This window comes from Oncorhynchus mykiss, chromosome 25 (assembly GCF_013265735.2).
Source record: "Oncorhynchus mykiss isolate Arlee chromosome 25, USDA_OmykA_1.1, whole genome shotgun sequence".
Taxonomy (NCBI): Eukaryota; Metazoa; Chordata; class Actinopteri; order Salmoniformes; family Salmonidae; genus Oncorhynchus; species Oncorhynchus mykiss.
Genome location: NC_048589.1, coordinates 660,033 through 675,991, shown reverse-complemented (window position 1 = coordinate 675,991; position 15,959 = coordinate 660,033). Strand labels below are relative to the sequence as shown.

At 41.7% G+C, this 15,959-nt stretch overlaps 1 protein-coding gene across 1 annotated transcript; it reads right to left on the bottom strand.

Annotated features, from left to right (window-relative positions):
- Positions 1 to 4,648: 4,648 nt before the first annotated feature.
- tpp1 (tripeptidyl peptidase I) lies at positions 4,649 to 14,274 on the bottom strand. Its single transcript, XM_021584284.2, has 13 exons — positions 14,122 to 14,274; positions 13,640 to 13,711; positions 13,399 to 13,538; positions 13,111 to 13,261; positions 11,483 to 11,604; positions 11,160 to 11,338; positions 10,627 to 10,825; positions 8,592 to 8,780; positions 8,034 to 8,106; positions 7,546 to 7,666; positions 7,089 to 7,247; positions 6,493 to 6,618; positions 4,649 to 5,636 (listed from the first exon to the last, which is right to left on the bottom strand). The coding sequence occupies exons 1-13, from the start codon at positions 14,130 to 14,132 to the stop codon at positions 5,493 to 5,495; spliced, it is 1,686 nt and encodes a 561-aa protein (XP_021439959.1). The 5' UTR covers positions 14,133 to 14,274; the 3' UTR covers positions 4,649 to 5,492.
- Between the last annotated feature and the right edge of the window lie 1,685 nt (positions 14,275 to 15,959).

Sequence of the window (15,959 nt, the reverse complement as noted above, 5' to 3'; positions counted from 1 at the left end):
TCATCTTTCCTTCCAGTTCTCTGCTGCCCATGACTGGAACGAACTGCAAAAATCTCTGAAGCTGGAGACTCACATCTCCCTCACTAGCTTTAAGCACCAGCTGTCAGAGCAGCTCACAGATCACTGTACCTGTACATAGCCCATCTGTAAACAGCCCATCTACCTACCTCATCCCCATACTGTTTTTATTTATCTTGCTCCTTTGCACCCCAGTATCTCTACTTACACATTCATCTTCTGCCGATCTACCATTCCAGTGTTTAATTGCTATATTGTAATTACTTAAGCCACCATGGCCTATTTATTTCCTTAACTTACCTCATTTGCACTCACTGTATATAGATTTTTTGTTTTCTTTTGTTCTACTGTATTATTGACTGTATGTTTGGTTTATTCCATGTGGAACACTGTGTTGTTGTTTGTATCGAATTGCTTTGCTTTATCTTGGCCAGGTCGCAGTTGCAAATGAGAACTCAACTAGCCTACCTTTTTAAATAAAGGTGAAATACAGTGGGGCAAAAAAGTATTTAGTCAGCCACCAATTGTGCAAGTTCTCCCACTTAAAAAGATGAGAGAGGCCTGTAATTTTCATTATAGGTACACTTCAACTATGACAGACAAAATGAGAGAAAAAAAATCCAGAAAATCACATTGTAGGATTTTTTATTAATTTATTTGCAAATTATGGTGGAAAATAAGTATTTGGTCAATAACAAAAGTTTATCTCAATACTTTGTTATATACCCTTTGTTGGCAATGACAGAAGTCAAACGTTTTCTGTAAGTCTTCACAAGGTTTTCACACACTGTTGCTGGTATTTTGGCCCATTCCTCCATGCAGATCTCCTCTAGAGCAGTGATGTTTTGGGGCTGTTGCTGAGCAACACGGACGTTCAACTCCCTCCAAAGATTTTCTATGGGGTTGAGATCTGGAGACTGGCTAGGCCACTCCAGGACCTTGAAATGCTTATTTCGAAGCCACTCCTTTGTTGCCTGGGCGGTGTGTTTGGGATCATTGTCATGCTGAAAGACCCAGCCACGTTTCATCTTCAATGCCCTTGCTGATGGAAGGAGGTTTTCACTCAAAATCTCACGATACATGGCCCCATTTATTCTTTCCTTTACACGGATCAATCTTCTTCTGGGTCATCCAAATGCTCTCCAGCAAACTTCAGACGGACCTGGACATGTACTGGCTTAAGCAGGGGGACACGTCTGGCACTGCAGGATTTGAGTCCCTGGCGGCATATTGTGTTACTGATGGTAGGCTTTGTTACTTTGGTCCCAGCTCTCTGCAGGTCATTCACTAGGTCCCCCCGTGTGGTTCTGGGATTTTTGCTCACCGTTCTTGTGATCATTTTGACCCCACAGGGTGAGATCTTGCGTGGAGCCCCAGATCGAGGGAGATTATCAGTGGTCTTGTATGTCTTCCATTTCCTAATAATTGCTCCCACGGTTGATTTCTTCAAACCAAGCTGCTTACCTATTGCAGATTCAGTCTTCCCAGCCTGGTGCAGGTCTACAATTTTGTTTCTGGTGTCCTTTGACAGCTCTTTGGTCTTGGCCATAGTGGAGTTTGCAGTGTGACTGTTTGAGGTTGTGGACAGGTGTCTTTCATACTGATAAGTTCAAACAGGTGCCATTAATACAGGTAACGAGTGGAGGACAGAGGAGCCTCTTAAAGAAGTTACAGGTCAGTGAGAGCCAGAAATCTTGCTTGTTTGTAGGTTACCAAATACTTTTTTTCCACCATAATTTGCAAAATAAATTAATTAAAAATCCTACAATGTGATTTTCTGGATATTTTTCCCTCATTTTGTCTGTCATAGGTACACTTCAACTATGATGAAGATTACAGGCCTCATCTTTTTAATTGGGAGAACTTGCACAATTGGTGGCTGACTAAATACTTTTTCCCCACTATATATACACTGCTCAAAAAAATTAAGGGAACACTAAAATAACACATCCTAGATCTGAATGAATGAAATATTCTTATGAAATACTTTTTTCTTTACATAGTTGAATGTGCAGAAAACAAAATCACACAAAAATCATCAATGGAAATCAAATTTATCAACCCATGAAGGTCTGGATTTGGAGTCACACTCAAAATTAAAGTGGAAATCCACACTACAGGCTGATCCAACTTTGATGTAATGTCCATAAAACAAGTCAAAATGAGGCTCAGTAGTATGTGTGGCCTCCACGTGCCTGTATGACCTCCCTACAACGCCTGGGCATGCTCCTGATGAGGTGGGGGATGGTTTCCTGAGGGGTCTCCTCCCAGACCTGGACTAAAGTATCCGCCAACTTCTGGACAGTCTGTGGTGCAATGTGGCGTTGGTGGATGGAGCGAGACATGATGTCCCAGATGTGCTCAATTGGATTCAGGTCTGGGGAACGGGCGGGCCAGTCCATAGCATCAATGCCTTCCTCTTGCAGGAACTGCTGACACACTCCAGCCACATGAGGTCTAGCATTGTCTTGCATTAGGAGGAACCCAGGGCCAACCGCACCAGCATATGGTCTGACAAGGGGTCTGAGGATCTCATCTCGGTACCTAATGGCAGTCAGGCTACCTCTGGCGAGCACATGGAGGGCTGTGCGTCCCACCAAAGAAATGCCACCCCACACCATGACTGACCCACTGCCAAACCGGTCATGCTGGAGGATGTTGCAGGCAGCAGAACATTCTCCACGGCGTCTCCAGACTCTGTCATGTCTGTCACGTGCTCAGTGTGAACCTGCTTTCATCTGTGAAGAGCACAGGGCGCCAGTGGCGAATTTGCCAATCTTGGTGTTCTCTGGCAAATGCCAAACAGCCTGTTTGAGCAGACACATGCACATTTGTGGCCTGCTGGAGGTCATTTTGCAGGGCTCTGGCAGTGTTCCTCCTGCTCCTCCTTGCACAAAGGCGGAGGTAGCGGTCCTCCCGCTGGATTGTTGCCCTCCTACGGCCTCCTCCACGTCTCCTGATGTACTGGCCTGTCTCCTGGTAGTGCCTCCATGCTCTGGACACTACGCTGACAGACACAGCTCGCATTGATGTGCCATCCTGGATGAGCTGCACTATCTGAGCCACTTGTGTGGGTTGTAGACTCAGTCTCATGCTACCACTAGAGTGAAAGCACCACCAGCATTCAAAAGTGACCAAAACATTAGCCAGGAAGCATAGGAACTGAGAAGTGGTCTGTGGTCCCCACCTGCAGAACCACTCCTTTATTGGGGTGTCTTCCTAATTGCCTATAATTTCCACCTGTTTTCTATTCCATTTGCACAACAGCATGTGACATTTATTGTCAATCAGTGTTGCTTCCTAAGTGGACAGTTTGATTTCACAGAGGTGTGATTGACTTGGAGTTACATTGTGTTCCCTTCATTTTTTTGAGCAGTGTATTTACCCCAAAAATATGTGGGGGATTGGAAATGATGCAGACAATTACATTGATGGAAGTAATATTCTTTCCGCAATATTAAGCTGATCCACCCCTTAAAAAAAAAAAAAAAAATAGGGATGTTAACCCTGGTGTCCTGGCTAAATTCCCAATCTGGCCCTCAAACCATCACAGTCACCTAATACACCACAGTTTATGATTGGCTCATTCCTCTCCCCTGTAACTATCCATTGCTGGATGTTTCAGCATTGCCTCAGAGTTTGGCGTTTGACTAGACACATGCACGCGCAGTTACGAGCCTGCTAGAGTCAGCAGCAGGCGGACGAGCAAGATCTACCACCGTAGTACAGATGAAGCCTGAGCTAGAATGTGAAGCTGGCTAGCTTTAGAAAACCCTGAGTAGATCTAGCTTCAAATCATAGTATACCCCTCTGAGTGTAAGACAGATGAACTAAGCACATTTAAGTTACATTGAGTACACCAAACATTACGAATACCTTTTTCCCTCAGAACAGCGTCAATTCGTTGGGGCATGGACTCTACAAGCTGTCGAAAGCATTCCAGAGATGCTGATGTCCTTTGGATGGTGGACAATTATTGAAACACATGAGAAACTTGAGCATGAGAAACCAAGCAGCGTTGCAGTTCTTGAAACAAACTGTTGCACCTACCACCATAGCCTGCTCAAAGGCACTTAGTCTTTCCCAATTTCCCTCTGAATGGCCCACATACACAATCCATGTCTCAAGGCTTAAAAATCCTTCTTTAACTTGTCTCCTCCCCTTCATCTACACTGATTGAAGTAGATTTAACAAATTACATCAATTAAGGATCATAGCGTGCACCTGGCCAGCCTGTCATGTAAAGAGGTGTCCTTGATGTTTTGTACACAGTGAATATTCAAGAATCAAATGGATGAATATCATTAATATGTCCAAACATTTATGTAGCACCTGCAAGAGCACCCCTTTAAGGTTGTACAGATAAAATATAAAAAATATTTAATCTGTTGTGACATTTCCTATTGGTAAGGACTGTTCCCAATAGGTACCAACATGGTGTACCAACATGGTGTACAATGTCTTTTCAATAAGTGGTCAGAATGCCACATTTTCTATTTTTTTTCCCTTTCTCTGCCACACATCTGATTTTGCTCTGCAGTTTGATACTCAGACAGTGACCCATGGATAGTCATCCTGTTCTTATATCCATTTGTGGTTGGTTATTCAGTCTAATTACAGATACACAGAATTAAATACAATTTCACGTACACAGTTTAATTCCTAAAGGCAAAGACTTAAGTTAACAAGCATGTTTACAATCAATGTGACATATGTAGTCTTTAATATATTGCATGGACCATTTCCCCCAAAATCGATTAAAAAGTAAAAACAAGTGCAACAATTCTGGTGGATAGAGATTAGCAGAATTATTTTGCTCAATGAGCACATCAAGAGTAAATCGGTAAGTATTTGGTTAGGCCTCTGCGTGCAACCACAGCAGAACATATTTTAAATCAGTAACGCGATGGTAAATGTTGCTTCTCTCCTCATACAAAACTCTGGCCAAGATTCAGATAAATTTATAGCATGGGCCTAACTTTAACCTCCTTTGAGCAGAAATATTTATCAGAACACGCATGCAAAAACAAGATACAGGTTTTTTTTGTCGACCTACGTACCTTGTCATTGATTACCCCACCTGATCTGGTTGCAAACATATGGCTGACTGATGAACTTGTAAAATGTACATTCATTTTCACATCACTGACCACATTAAATGAGTCCATCCTTCAAAAAGTATCAAACAACCTGAGACGAAGGAAATGCCAAAATTGCATTTTCCATTTAAAAATAAAGTATCTGTCCAGTGTAATTTACAATGGAAAGGGACATTGCTAGACACCATATAAGCAGGCAGCTGAAATACTTCAAATGTGTCAGGGGTGTATTCTGAGGTGAAACGTTCAGAATGTTGCAGCTAGAAATGTAACAAATATAGAGCTGACACAATCCCTACTCTACACCGCAGACAAAGGTTTGTTCCACATACTACCTTTGTTACATTTCCACTTTCTGAACAGAGCCCCAGGAGTTCATTTCTCCAACACCAGGGCAGCCAGCAGAGCAGGGTAGTTGGGCGTTCCCCATCCGGTGACTGGGTCCCATGACGGTGCCGCGCAGAATCCCTGCCCCTGGACCTGCTCGTCCAGACAGCTCAGGTGACAACCATCAGTCACCTGGGGGTAGGAACAGAAAGCAGTCAGTAAATGCAATGACTCTTCTCTACTGCCATCTTTTGGTGGTGTTCAGAATAGAAAACTGGGAAACACTAAATCAGGGGTTCTCAAACTTTTAGTTTAATCTGTTTTAGGTAACATTAAAAAATTATATACATTAATCTGGCTGCAGATCCCCTGCAGTACTCTAGGACCCCGACACAAGATGCTCCATTGCTGTGAATCAGATGGTGTAAAGTACTTAAGTAAAAATACTTTAAAGTACTACTTAAGTAGTTTTTGGGGGCATCTGTACTTTACCATTTATGTTTGACAACTTTTCCTTTACTTACATTTCTCAAGAAAATAATGTACTTTTTACTCTATACATTATCCCTGACACCCAAAAGTACTCGTTACATTTTGAATGCGTAGTAGGACAGGAAAATGGTTAAATTCAACCACGTATCAAAACATCCTAGGTCATCCCTACTGCGTCTGAGCTGGTGGACTCACTAAACACAATTGCTTCATTTGTAAATATGTCTAAGTGTTACAGTGTGCCGCTAGCTATCAATAAGTAAATGCTGTGTGGTTGGAGTTTGAAGTGATTAATACGTAAAGATATTTTAGAAATTACATTTATTTTTTGATACTTAAGTATATTTTAAACCAAATACTTTTACTCTAGTATTTTACCAGGTGACTTTCACTTGAGTCATTTTTGATTAGAGTATATTTACTTTAACTCAAGTATGACTATTGGATAGTTTTTCCACCACTGCTGTGAATATACACAAAAGATAAATACATGACACTACCATACACAACAAGAAACTAGTCTTATTTTCTCCATATCTAATGATCAGTGACTTACATCAAAGAGTCCCTGGCCCTGCAGCTGATACAGGCGGGGATTGAGGAAGCCCAGAGAAGGCAGGCCTTTCAGAAAGCGCTGGTCATTGATCAGAGAGAGGATTCCTCCAACCACAGGGGTGGAGGCCTAAAGAACACGAGTAAATATTAATTGTTAATGCATTATATGATCCAAGAGTCGACAGGTAGCTTAATGGTTAAGAGCATTGGGCCAGTAACCGAAAGGTCGCTGGTTCGAATCCCCGATCCGACTAGGTGAAACATGTGTCGATGTGCCCTTGAGCAAGGCACAACCCTAATTGCTCCTGTACGTCGCTCTGGATAAGAGCGTCTAAAATAACTAAAATGTAAATATAATATTTCTCTCAGATAATTGAAAACATTTTATATATTTGGGAGATAAGCAGGTGAGAGAAGAAAAAATCTATAGGTGAATCTAAAAAGTCTTGAGTTTATTCTTTGCCTCCTTCTCAAAGTATATTGGAGGTTTGAGAGAAGGAACCTCAGTACTTCTCCAATCTGTTGAGGTTGTGAGAGGACATGAGGAATCAACAAAATATACTTTGAGATTCACCCTATGAGATACTATTTTCTTACCGAAGTACCAGACACCCAGGGGATGGGTACCCTGTCGGTGACCACCCAGTAGTTGTCTGAGAGAGCAGCTATGTCTGGGTAGGCCCTTCCACTGGTGTTGAAGTACGTCTTTGGAGGGAGACCCGGCACTGCTTTCAGATAACCCTCCACAGCACCGACCTGTGGCAAAAAGTGACAGGCTATCAAATGATTGAATAAGTATATCCAAATAAACCATACGGAAATAAATACTTCACACATTTACTATGCATCAGTGATGGCTAATTCTACCAGTAGACAGGACCTCATTTGTTGAGAGAACCTTTGTGTACCTAATCTGATAGTTAGTGAATACATGTTAGTCTTTTCACTCAGTTACGTAAAGCATATCGTTTTTCAAATTCTAAAGATCAAATTTAAAAAAGCACAGATCTGGGAAAACCTGTGGGTTTATGTCCTGTATAGACACTCTTAATACCTGGTAGTCCGGCATCTTAAAAACATTGCTGAAGCCGCCGCCACTGATGTAGTCAGTGACCTCATAGGTGACCTTGAATGGATTCTTGAATGAAGTTCCCCCCACTGTCGTCACGTATGGGCTGAAAGCATATAAACTTAACTTCAGAGAACAGATGATTTGGGTATGGACAGGAAAACAGACCCCACGAAGACACTGGTTTTCTTATTCTATTGATTTCAGATTACAAAACAGACTATTGTTGACTAGTTTAGAGACTAAGTATTTAGCCTCAGATGCGCACACATTGCACTGCTGCATTTAAATGCTGTTGCCACGTTAAACACTGCACATGTGAAATCAATCGAGAAATTCCCTTTAAAAACCGCAATGCCTATAACCCGCACCTGGATTTAACACTTTTCATACTTCATGGATTCAAATGAAACAACGAACACCCCAAAAAACACAAGTGCCATTAGTTTATTTCGACAGTGGCAATGACTCACCTTGATGCAGGAAAGCTTGGTCGGAAAGAATTCTCTCCTTTAGTCAAGTGTCTGCAGCCAGCTCCACTATCACCTGAGGCAAGACAGTTCAAGTATGAAAGCGAACGCCAAGGAAATTCTTACTCATGATTTATGGATTATAAAAAAAAAAAAACTGTTGTCCACAATTTTAGTCATCAATTTACTCAACTATACATGGTGACTTGTTCATGTTTCATAGGCCTGCCTGACTCATCTGATATTACGCACACATTTCTAGAGTAACTAAATGGCAGCCCCACAAAAAGAAAGGCCACCTCACCTCTTACAACATCCACAACACCTGCTTGAGTTTGAACTATTCAAATAGTCTATATCATATTAAATCTGCTGTCACTGACTACTCGATCAAGATCGTAAACACTTCCAAGTAAGAGGTCAAAAAACACTGACTTAGCCTGGTTCCAGAACTAGTTGTGTGCTTTTGCCAACACCATTGGTCATCGTCACATGAAATGCGTGACAATGACAATTGGTGTTGGCATGAACAGATTTGGGCCCAGGCTAGCACAGACTAACCTGAGGCAAACAGTATAGAAATGCCCCGTACGCCAGCCTTCATGAACTCAGTGTTGATGCGCATCATGTAGGCGGAGGACAAGCTGTCCTCATCGTCCCCGTAGCTGATGGTGTGGACCCAAGGGATGTCTGTCATGTTGCTGAGCAGCAACATCCACTGGAGGAATGGCTCCTGGGTCTCATGCCGACCTGAGGAGCAGTCAAGCAGTGTCCCATTATCAAACCACTATCAGAAAAAGGCTGTTTCAACATCATACTACCTACCTGTACTAAGAGTGCAACCCCAATGCATTGCTTCATTCTAAAGTGGTATATTAGTATGAACATATGGTACCAGTCAAAAGTTTGGACACACCTGCTCATTCCAGGGTTCTTCCTTTATTTTTTACTATTTTCTACAATGTAGAATAATAGTGTAGACATCAAAACTATGAAATAATGTAAAAAATAAAATTGAAGTGTTAAATCAAAATAGTTTATATTTGAATTTCTAGTAGCCACACCATGCCTGGATGGCAGCTTTGCGCACTCTTCTTTCAACCAGCTTCAGGAGGTCGTCACCTGGAATACATTTCAAATAACAGGTGTGCCTTGTTAAAAGTTACTTTGTGGAATTTCTTTCCTTCTTAATGCGTTTGAGCCAATCAGTTGTTCTGACAAGGTAGGGGTGGTATACAGAAGATAGCCCTATTTGGTAAAAGACCAAGTCCATATTATGGCAAGAACAGCGCAAATAAGTAAAAGAGAAACGACAGTTCATCATTACTTTAAGACACGGTCGGTCAATTCTGAAAATTTCTTAAAGTGCAGTTGCCAAAACCATCAAGCACTATGATGAAACTGGCTCTCATGAGGACCGCCACAGGAAAGAAAGACGCGGAGTTACCTCTGCTGCAAAGGAAAATTCATTAGAGTTACCAGCCTCAGAAATTGCAGCCCAAAAAAATGCTTCATAGAGTTCAAGTAACAGACACATTTCAACATCAACTGTTCAGAGGACACAGTGCGAGTTAGGCCTTCATGGTCAAATTGATGAAAAGAAGCCACTAACGAACACCAATAAGAAGAAGAGACTTGCTTGGGCCAAGAAACACGAGCAATGGACATTAGACCAGTGGAAATCTGTCCTTTGGTCCAAATTTTAGATTTTTGTTTTCGACCACCATGTCTTTGTGAGATGCAGAGTAGGTGAACAGATGATCTCTGCATGTGTGGTTCCCCCCCGTGAAGCATGGAAGAGGTGTGACGGTGCTTTGCTGGTGACACTGATTCATTTAGAATAAGGCACACAACCAGCATGGCTACCACAGCAATCTGCAACGATACGCCATCCCATCTGGTTTGCGCTTAGTGGGACTATCATTTGTTTTTCAACAGGACAATGACCCAACACACCTCCAGGCTGTGGAAGGGCTAATTGACCAAGAATGGTGGCCTGGCCTCCACAATCACCTGACTTCAACCCAATTAAGATAGACTGCAGAATGAAGGTAAAGCAGCCAAGAAGTACTAAGCATATTTGGGAAATCCTTCAAGACTGTTGGAAAAGACTTCCAGGTGAAGCTGGTTGAGAGAATGCCAAGAGTGTGCAAAGCCATCAAGGCAAAGGGTAGCAAATGTGGAGAATCTAAAACACTTTTTGGTTACTACATGATTCCATGTGTGTCGTCTCATAGTTTTGATGTCTTCCGTATTATTCTACAATATAGTAAAAATAAAGAAAAACCCTTGAAATAGTAGGTGTCCAAACTTTGGATTGGTACAATATGAGACATAGCTAAAGATAGTTGGAAGAGGCTAAATATATACCACTTGGTATTTGATCTCACTAGCATTGTGGCCGTTGCTAGCTTTTCTGGAAAGTTTTTAGCCTACTTACTACAATGATATGTGGTCGTCTCAAATTCCTTAGTTCAATTAACTTATTATAAGTCACGTCTGCCAAAGGATTAACATACAAATTAAAATAAACCTCTCTGCACTTGCCATGTGACTAAGGCTACATGCACACTCTGGTTTGTCATTGTTAGTATACCTGGATTGGTGAAGACCCATGTAGGTATGTTGGCCCCTGTGCTCATGATGTACTCTACATCCAAGCTGGCCTCCAGACCGGCCTTCCCTGCTCCCTGAACACCAACCACCCGGTCAATCTTAGACAGGTGCTGGAAGCTCCGTCCGAACAGCGTCATGAACTCAGCCAGGTCAGCAGGGTGGTAGAACTGCTCCAAGAACTGGACAGATGATAAGATGATAGCTATGCTGGAATTCAAACAAACCATATCCACCATACAAATTTCACCCTTTATCTGTGGGGGGGGGGGGGGGGTCTACCTGGCAGTAGTTGTAGGTTTATATACAGTACCAAAGATCAGTTTATTTGACCATGGGAAAAAGAGCTACTGAGCAAAGTGTGCTAATTTAATTGAGCCTTTAGATTCCCATTATGCCAGACAGGCAAGTTCATTGTTAGAATGAGGCAAAGCGTTTGCCCCCTGTATTTTCTATCAACTGTTCTCGTCTGACACAGCTGTCCCATTGGTATTGACGTAAAAAGTGGCCAAATACCTGAGCCACGGCTTGACTGTTGTTCTGAGCTGAACCCACGTCCGCTGCGGTCAGGTTGTAGCGAGACCTGAGGGTGGCGGGTGTGTTTCCAAGATGAAACTTCGCTCTAGACCGTCTCCTCTTTGTCAAGACTTCATTGAGGTCCTGCCCCTTGGGTGGAAAGCGGTGAACACCGCCAACTATGGGTGGGAAAACAAATCACATCCATAACATTGTTTGTCATACTCTTAACTTATGTTGTTATACTACTACCAGATGAGCTATAAGATAATAGCATTTCTGTCGATAACCTCAGAAATGGTCAAGATGAAATTGCTGCTCACCAAAGTCAAGATGTTGGAGAACATCCTCATGCACGTGGTATGCAGATGATGACCTCACCAGGGAGATGCCATCTCTTACGTAGCGGTGAAACTCAATGCCTGGAAGCAGGGCCTCTGCCACTCTGAAACAGGAGAAGTAGAAAGCCTCACTCTCTGTGGCATCTGTATGGAGTGCAGGGCCTGTGTACTGGCTCGTCGGCTCTCGGACCAACAGGTTTCAAGACAGCTTCTACCCCAAGCCATAAGACTGCTAAATAGTTCATTAAATGGTTACCCGGACTGACTATGCACACTCACAAGATATACACACTTTTCCACTCATTATGTTGCTGCTACTCTATTTATTATTATTAATCCTGATACCTAGTCACTTTTTCACTCTGCCTTCATGTACATACACTATATATACACACACCGCTTTAAAATGAGTGGATTCAGCCATTTCAGCCACACTGTTGCTGACAGGTGTATAAAATCGAGCACACAGCCATGCAATCTCCATAAACAAACATTGGCAGTGGAATGTCCTTAATGAAGAGCTCAGTTACTCAACTTGGCACCGTCACAGGATGCCACCTTTCGAACAAGCCAGCGTGTCAAATTTCTGCACAAGCTCACAGAACAGGACCGCCGAGTGCTTTAGTGTGTAGCGCGTAAAATCGTCTGCCTCTGGAAGCAACGTCAGCACAAAAACGGTTTGTCGGGTGCTTCATGAAATGGGTTTCCGTGGCCGAGCAGCCGGACACAAGCCTAAGATCACCATGCGAATGCCAAGCGTGGGCTGGAGTGGTGTAAAGCTCACCGCAGTGGAAACACGTTCTCTGAAGTGATGAATCACGCTTCACCATCTGGCAGTCTGACAGACAAATCTGGGTTTGGTGGATGCCAGGAGAATGCTACCTGCCCAAATTCAGTGAAAACTGTCAAGTTTGGTGGAGGAGGAATAATAGTCTGGGGCTGTTTATCGTGGTTCGGGCTAGGCCCCTTAGTTCCAGTGAAGGGAAATCTTAATGCTACACCATACAATGACAATAATTTGTTCTTAACTGACTTGCCTAGTTAAATAAAGGTAAAAAAAAATATATATATATATATATATAAATAATTCTTCCAACTTGGTGGCAACAGTTTGGAGAAGGCCCTTTCCTGTTTCAGCATGTTTTGTCAAGATCAGTGTAGAAGAACTTGACTGGCCTGCACAGAGCCCTGAACCTCAATCCCATCAAAAACCTTTGGGATGATTTGGAATGCCGACTGCAAACCAGGCCTAATCACCCAACCTCACTAATGGTCGTGGATGAATGGAAACAAGTCCACGCAGCAATGTTCCAACATCTAACATCATTCTTCCCAGAAGAATGGAAGCTGTTATAGTAGCAAACGGGGGGGACGCAATGTTAATGTCCATGACTTTGGAATTAGATGTTCAACAAGCAGGTGACTACCTCAAATCCACATTGATCAGGTACTCCCTGTATATAGCTTTATTCTTGTATACTTCATTCCTCGTGTTACTATTATATATTTTTTTACTTTGCATCGTTGGGAAGGGCTTGTAAGCAAGAATTTCACAACAGAGTCTACACCTGTTGTAGTCGGTGCATGTGATTTGAGAGAGAGGCCCTTACTGCGTGTTCATGGTGCATTGGAGGAAGTCCTGAGTGAGGATGGTCTGGCAGTCTGTGACCCCGTGACTCTGCAGCCAGTGACGAACCACTTTCTGGGTCAGCTGGGATGGACGTACTAAAGCGGCCACTTCCTCTAGAGTCAGATGCTTGCCTAAGACAGAATTGACAGTGCTGTAAAGGAGTACATGGTAATGCAAAATCCATTATCAGAGGGGATAAAAGTCAGGAAGTTCAACATCTAATGGCCTAAAATGGTTTGCCGTTGTAAGCATGAAAAATTATTTCTACCATATTGTGCCGACTCAGGGTCCGAAACCAGTAGCAGCAGGTGTTCCAGTTGATCCACATTCTGCTGCCTCAAAGCAAAGGTCAGCTCCAACTTCTCTGTGGGGTCAATCCTGCCTATACGAGTCCAGTCTTCTGGTATCCTGAAATTACATTATGTGAAGTAGCTTCAAATGATGGTAAAAATCACACATTGTAGTAGTTCATTTACAAAAGCTGTACAATGTTAAGGTTGTTTGCTCACAAGATGTCTTGATCAGCCTCAAGATGTTCACACAAATTCAATGAGCTGCATATGAGGACACAGAAGGCCAACCTAAAATTAAAATTCAAAAAAAAAAAGAGTGTTTAAAAACAAAATATCAGAGAAAAACATTCATAAATGTCTTCTTAAATTGCGCGAGAGCATTAACGTTATACATCTGGTAAATTAAAGTACAACATTCTGAAAACGTTTGAACTCTGGGCTAAACAAAGGATCTGCGCTACTGCTTGTGCAAGGCTGCAGAGATTCTCGACAACTCCCTTAGTGGAAATCGTCCACAAAACAAAAATCTCTAGAATAGCTTAGTTAAGAAGGAAGTAACGTTATAGCTCAAAGGTCTTCATGTAAAATAGGTCAACAATGTATCATTTTAGCTAGAAGCAAAAACCACAAGGACTTCGGGTGTTATTGTCCCATTCTAAACAATCAAACGTGGAGAATGATATAATGGAAATACTTACAGAACCCTCATTTTGGTGACATTCGTTGACTCTCAACGCAAGGAACGACTTTGTTTTCGAATTGTTGTTTGCTGGATAATATTAGTGTCGGTTCCTCATCACATGACCATATGAGCTGTAGCCTGTCACGTGACTAGTTAACGGCATGAAGGACAAAATGCTGTAAACTCAAGGTCCCATGATGTTGCCGTCAGCTTTTTGCGGTGCTTATTCTTACTTTAGAATTTCAGAAATAAATTATTCATTAGAATCCACATTTGTATGAGTGGTGCAATGAACAAGATTTGTGAAACTCATGCTTTAAAAAAACTTTTAAGGATCCGCCCCATTCTTTCAATTTTCGCCTAAAATGACATACCCAAATCTAACTGCCTGTAGCTCAGGACCTGAAGCAAGGATATGTATTCTTGATACCATTTGAAAGGAAACACTTTGAAGTTTGTGGAATTGTGAAATTAATAATTTTTTTGTACCATCATCTTTGAAATACGAGAACGGCCATAATGTATTATTCCAACCCAGGCTCAATTTATATTTTTGCCACTAGATGGGAGCAGTGTATTAAAAGTTTAAGACTGATCCAATGAACCATTGCATTCATAACTGTGCACTCTCAAACAATAGCATGGTATTCTTTCACTGTAATAGCTACTGTAAATTGGACAGTGCAGTTAGATTAACAAGAATTTAAACGTTCTGCCAATATCAGATATGTCTATGTCCTGGGAAATGTTCTTGTTACTTACAACCTCATGCTATTCGCATTAGCCTACTTTAGCTCAACTGTCCCGAGACGGGGACACGGATCCTGTAGAGGTTTTAAATAAAAACACTTTAAAGTACTACTTAAGTAGTTTTGGGGGGTATCTGTACTTTTCTATTCTACTTCACTACATTCCTAACAAAAATAATGTCCCTGACACCAAAAAGTACTCGTTACATTTTCAATGGTTAACAGGTCAGGAAAATAGTCCAATTCACACAATTAACAAGAGAACATCCCTGGTCATGGCGGACTCACCAACCACAAATGTTTTGTTTGTAAATGATGTCTGAGTGTTGGAAAGTGCCCCTGGCTTTCTGTAAATGGTGCTTAATAACATTAGGAATTTGAAATGATTTATACTATTACTTATTAAGTATATTACTTAAGTATAAGCTTCAGAGAAGCAAGTGAAGCTATCGGCTGTATTGAAATATACATTTTGCACATACAAGCTTTTAGAAATGGAAGATAATTAAGTATATGTATCAGTCATTGTTAAATATACATTTTGCACATGCAAGCAAGATGACAATCTATATCTATATGGGCTTAAGGACACACGTGGGAAGAATACAAGACTTGTGTGTGGAGTCTTCTTTGAATTTTTCTGAATGTTTTCTGAATATTTTCCTAAAGAACCCAAAAACGGCAACATTGTTGAGACGTTTGCACCCCAGGTGGAAAAACAACACACCTTGACCCACTTGTTGTTCTGCATGGGCGAGCTGTTAAAGATGTCATTGTGGTCATCCTTGGGCATGTGGTCCAGGAGGTTCCTCACCTGCTGCTTCCGCTTCAGTGTGCCCTTTCTCGCGGTTACCCAGGGTGGTCTAATCACTACAATTCAAATATAATATGACATTGTCACATAAATTCTCTGTAATTCTTATTGACGTACAGAGTGTATAGATAGTGATTGAATAAAACAAACAATTGTTCAACATTAAAATAAAATTTCAATCAGTGAGAGCTCAATGTGTTCAGTCACATCAGGTTCCTTGATGCATATCTTATGGATAAAAATGCTACATAAGGCAGATCCATTTAGGCTTTTTCTTATGGATAAAAATGC

What these genes read in the sequence shown, in the direction of transcription:
- tpp1 (XM_021584284.2), bottom strand. An exon ending in TCTCCAACATCTTGACTTTG is followed by an intron (nt 11,339 to 11,482) that starts GTGAGCAGCAAT and finishes TCCCACCCATAG; the next exon opens with TTGGCGGTGTTCACCGCTTT. An exon ending in CCAAGCTTTCCTGCATCAAG is followed by an intron (nt 7,667 to 8,033) that starts GTGAGTCATTGC and finishes ATATGCTTTCAG; the next exon opens with CCCATACGTGACGACAGTGG.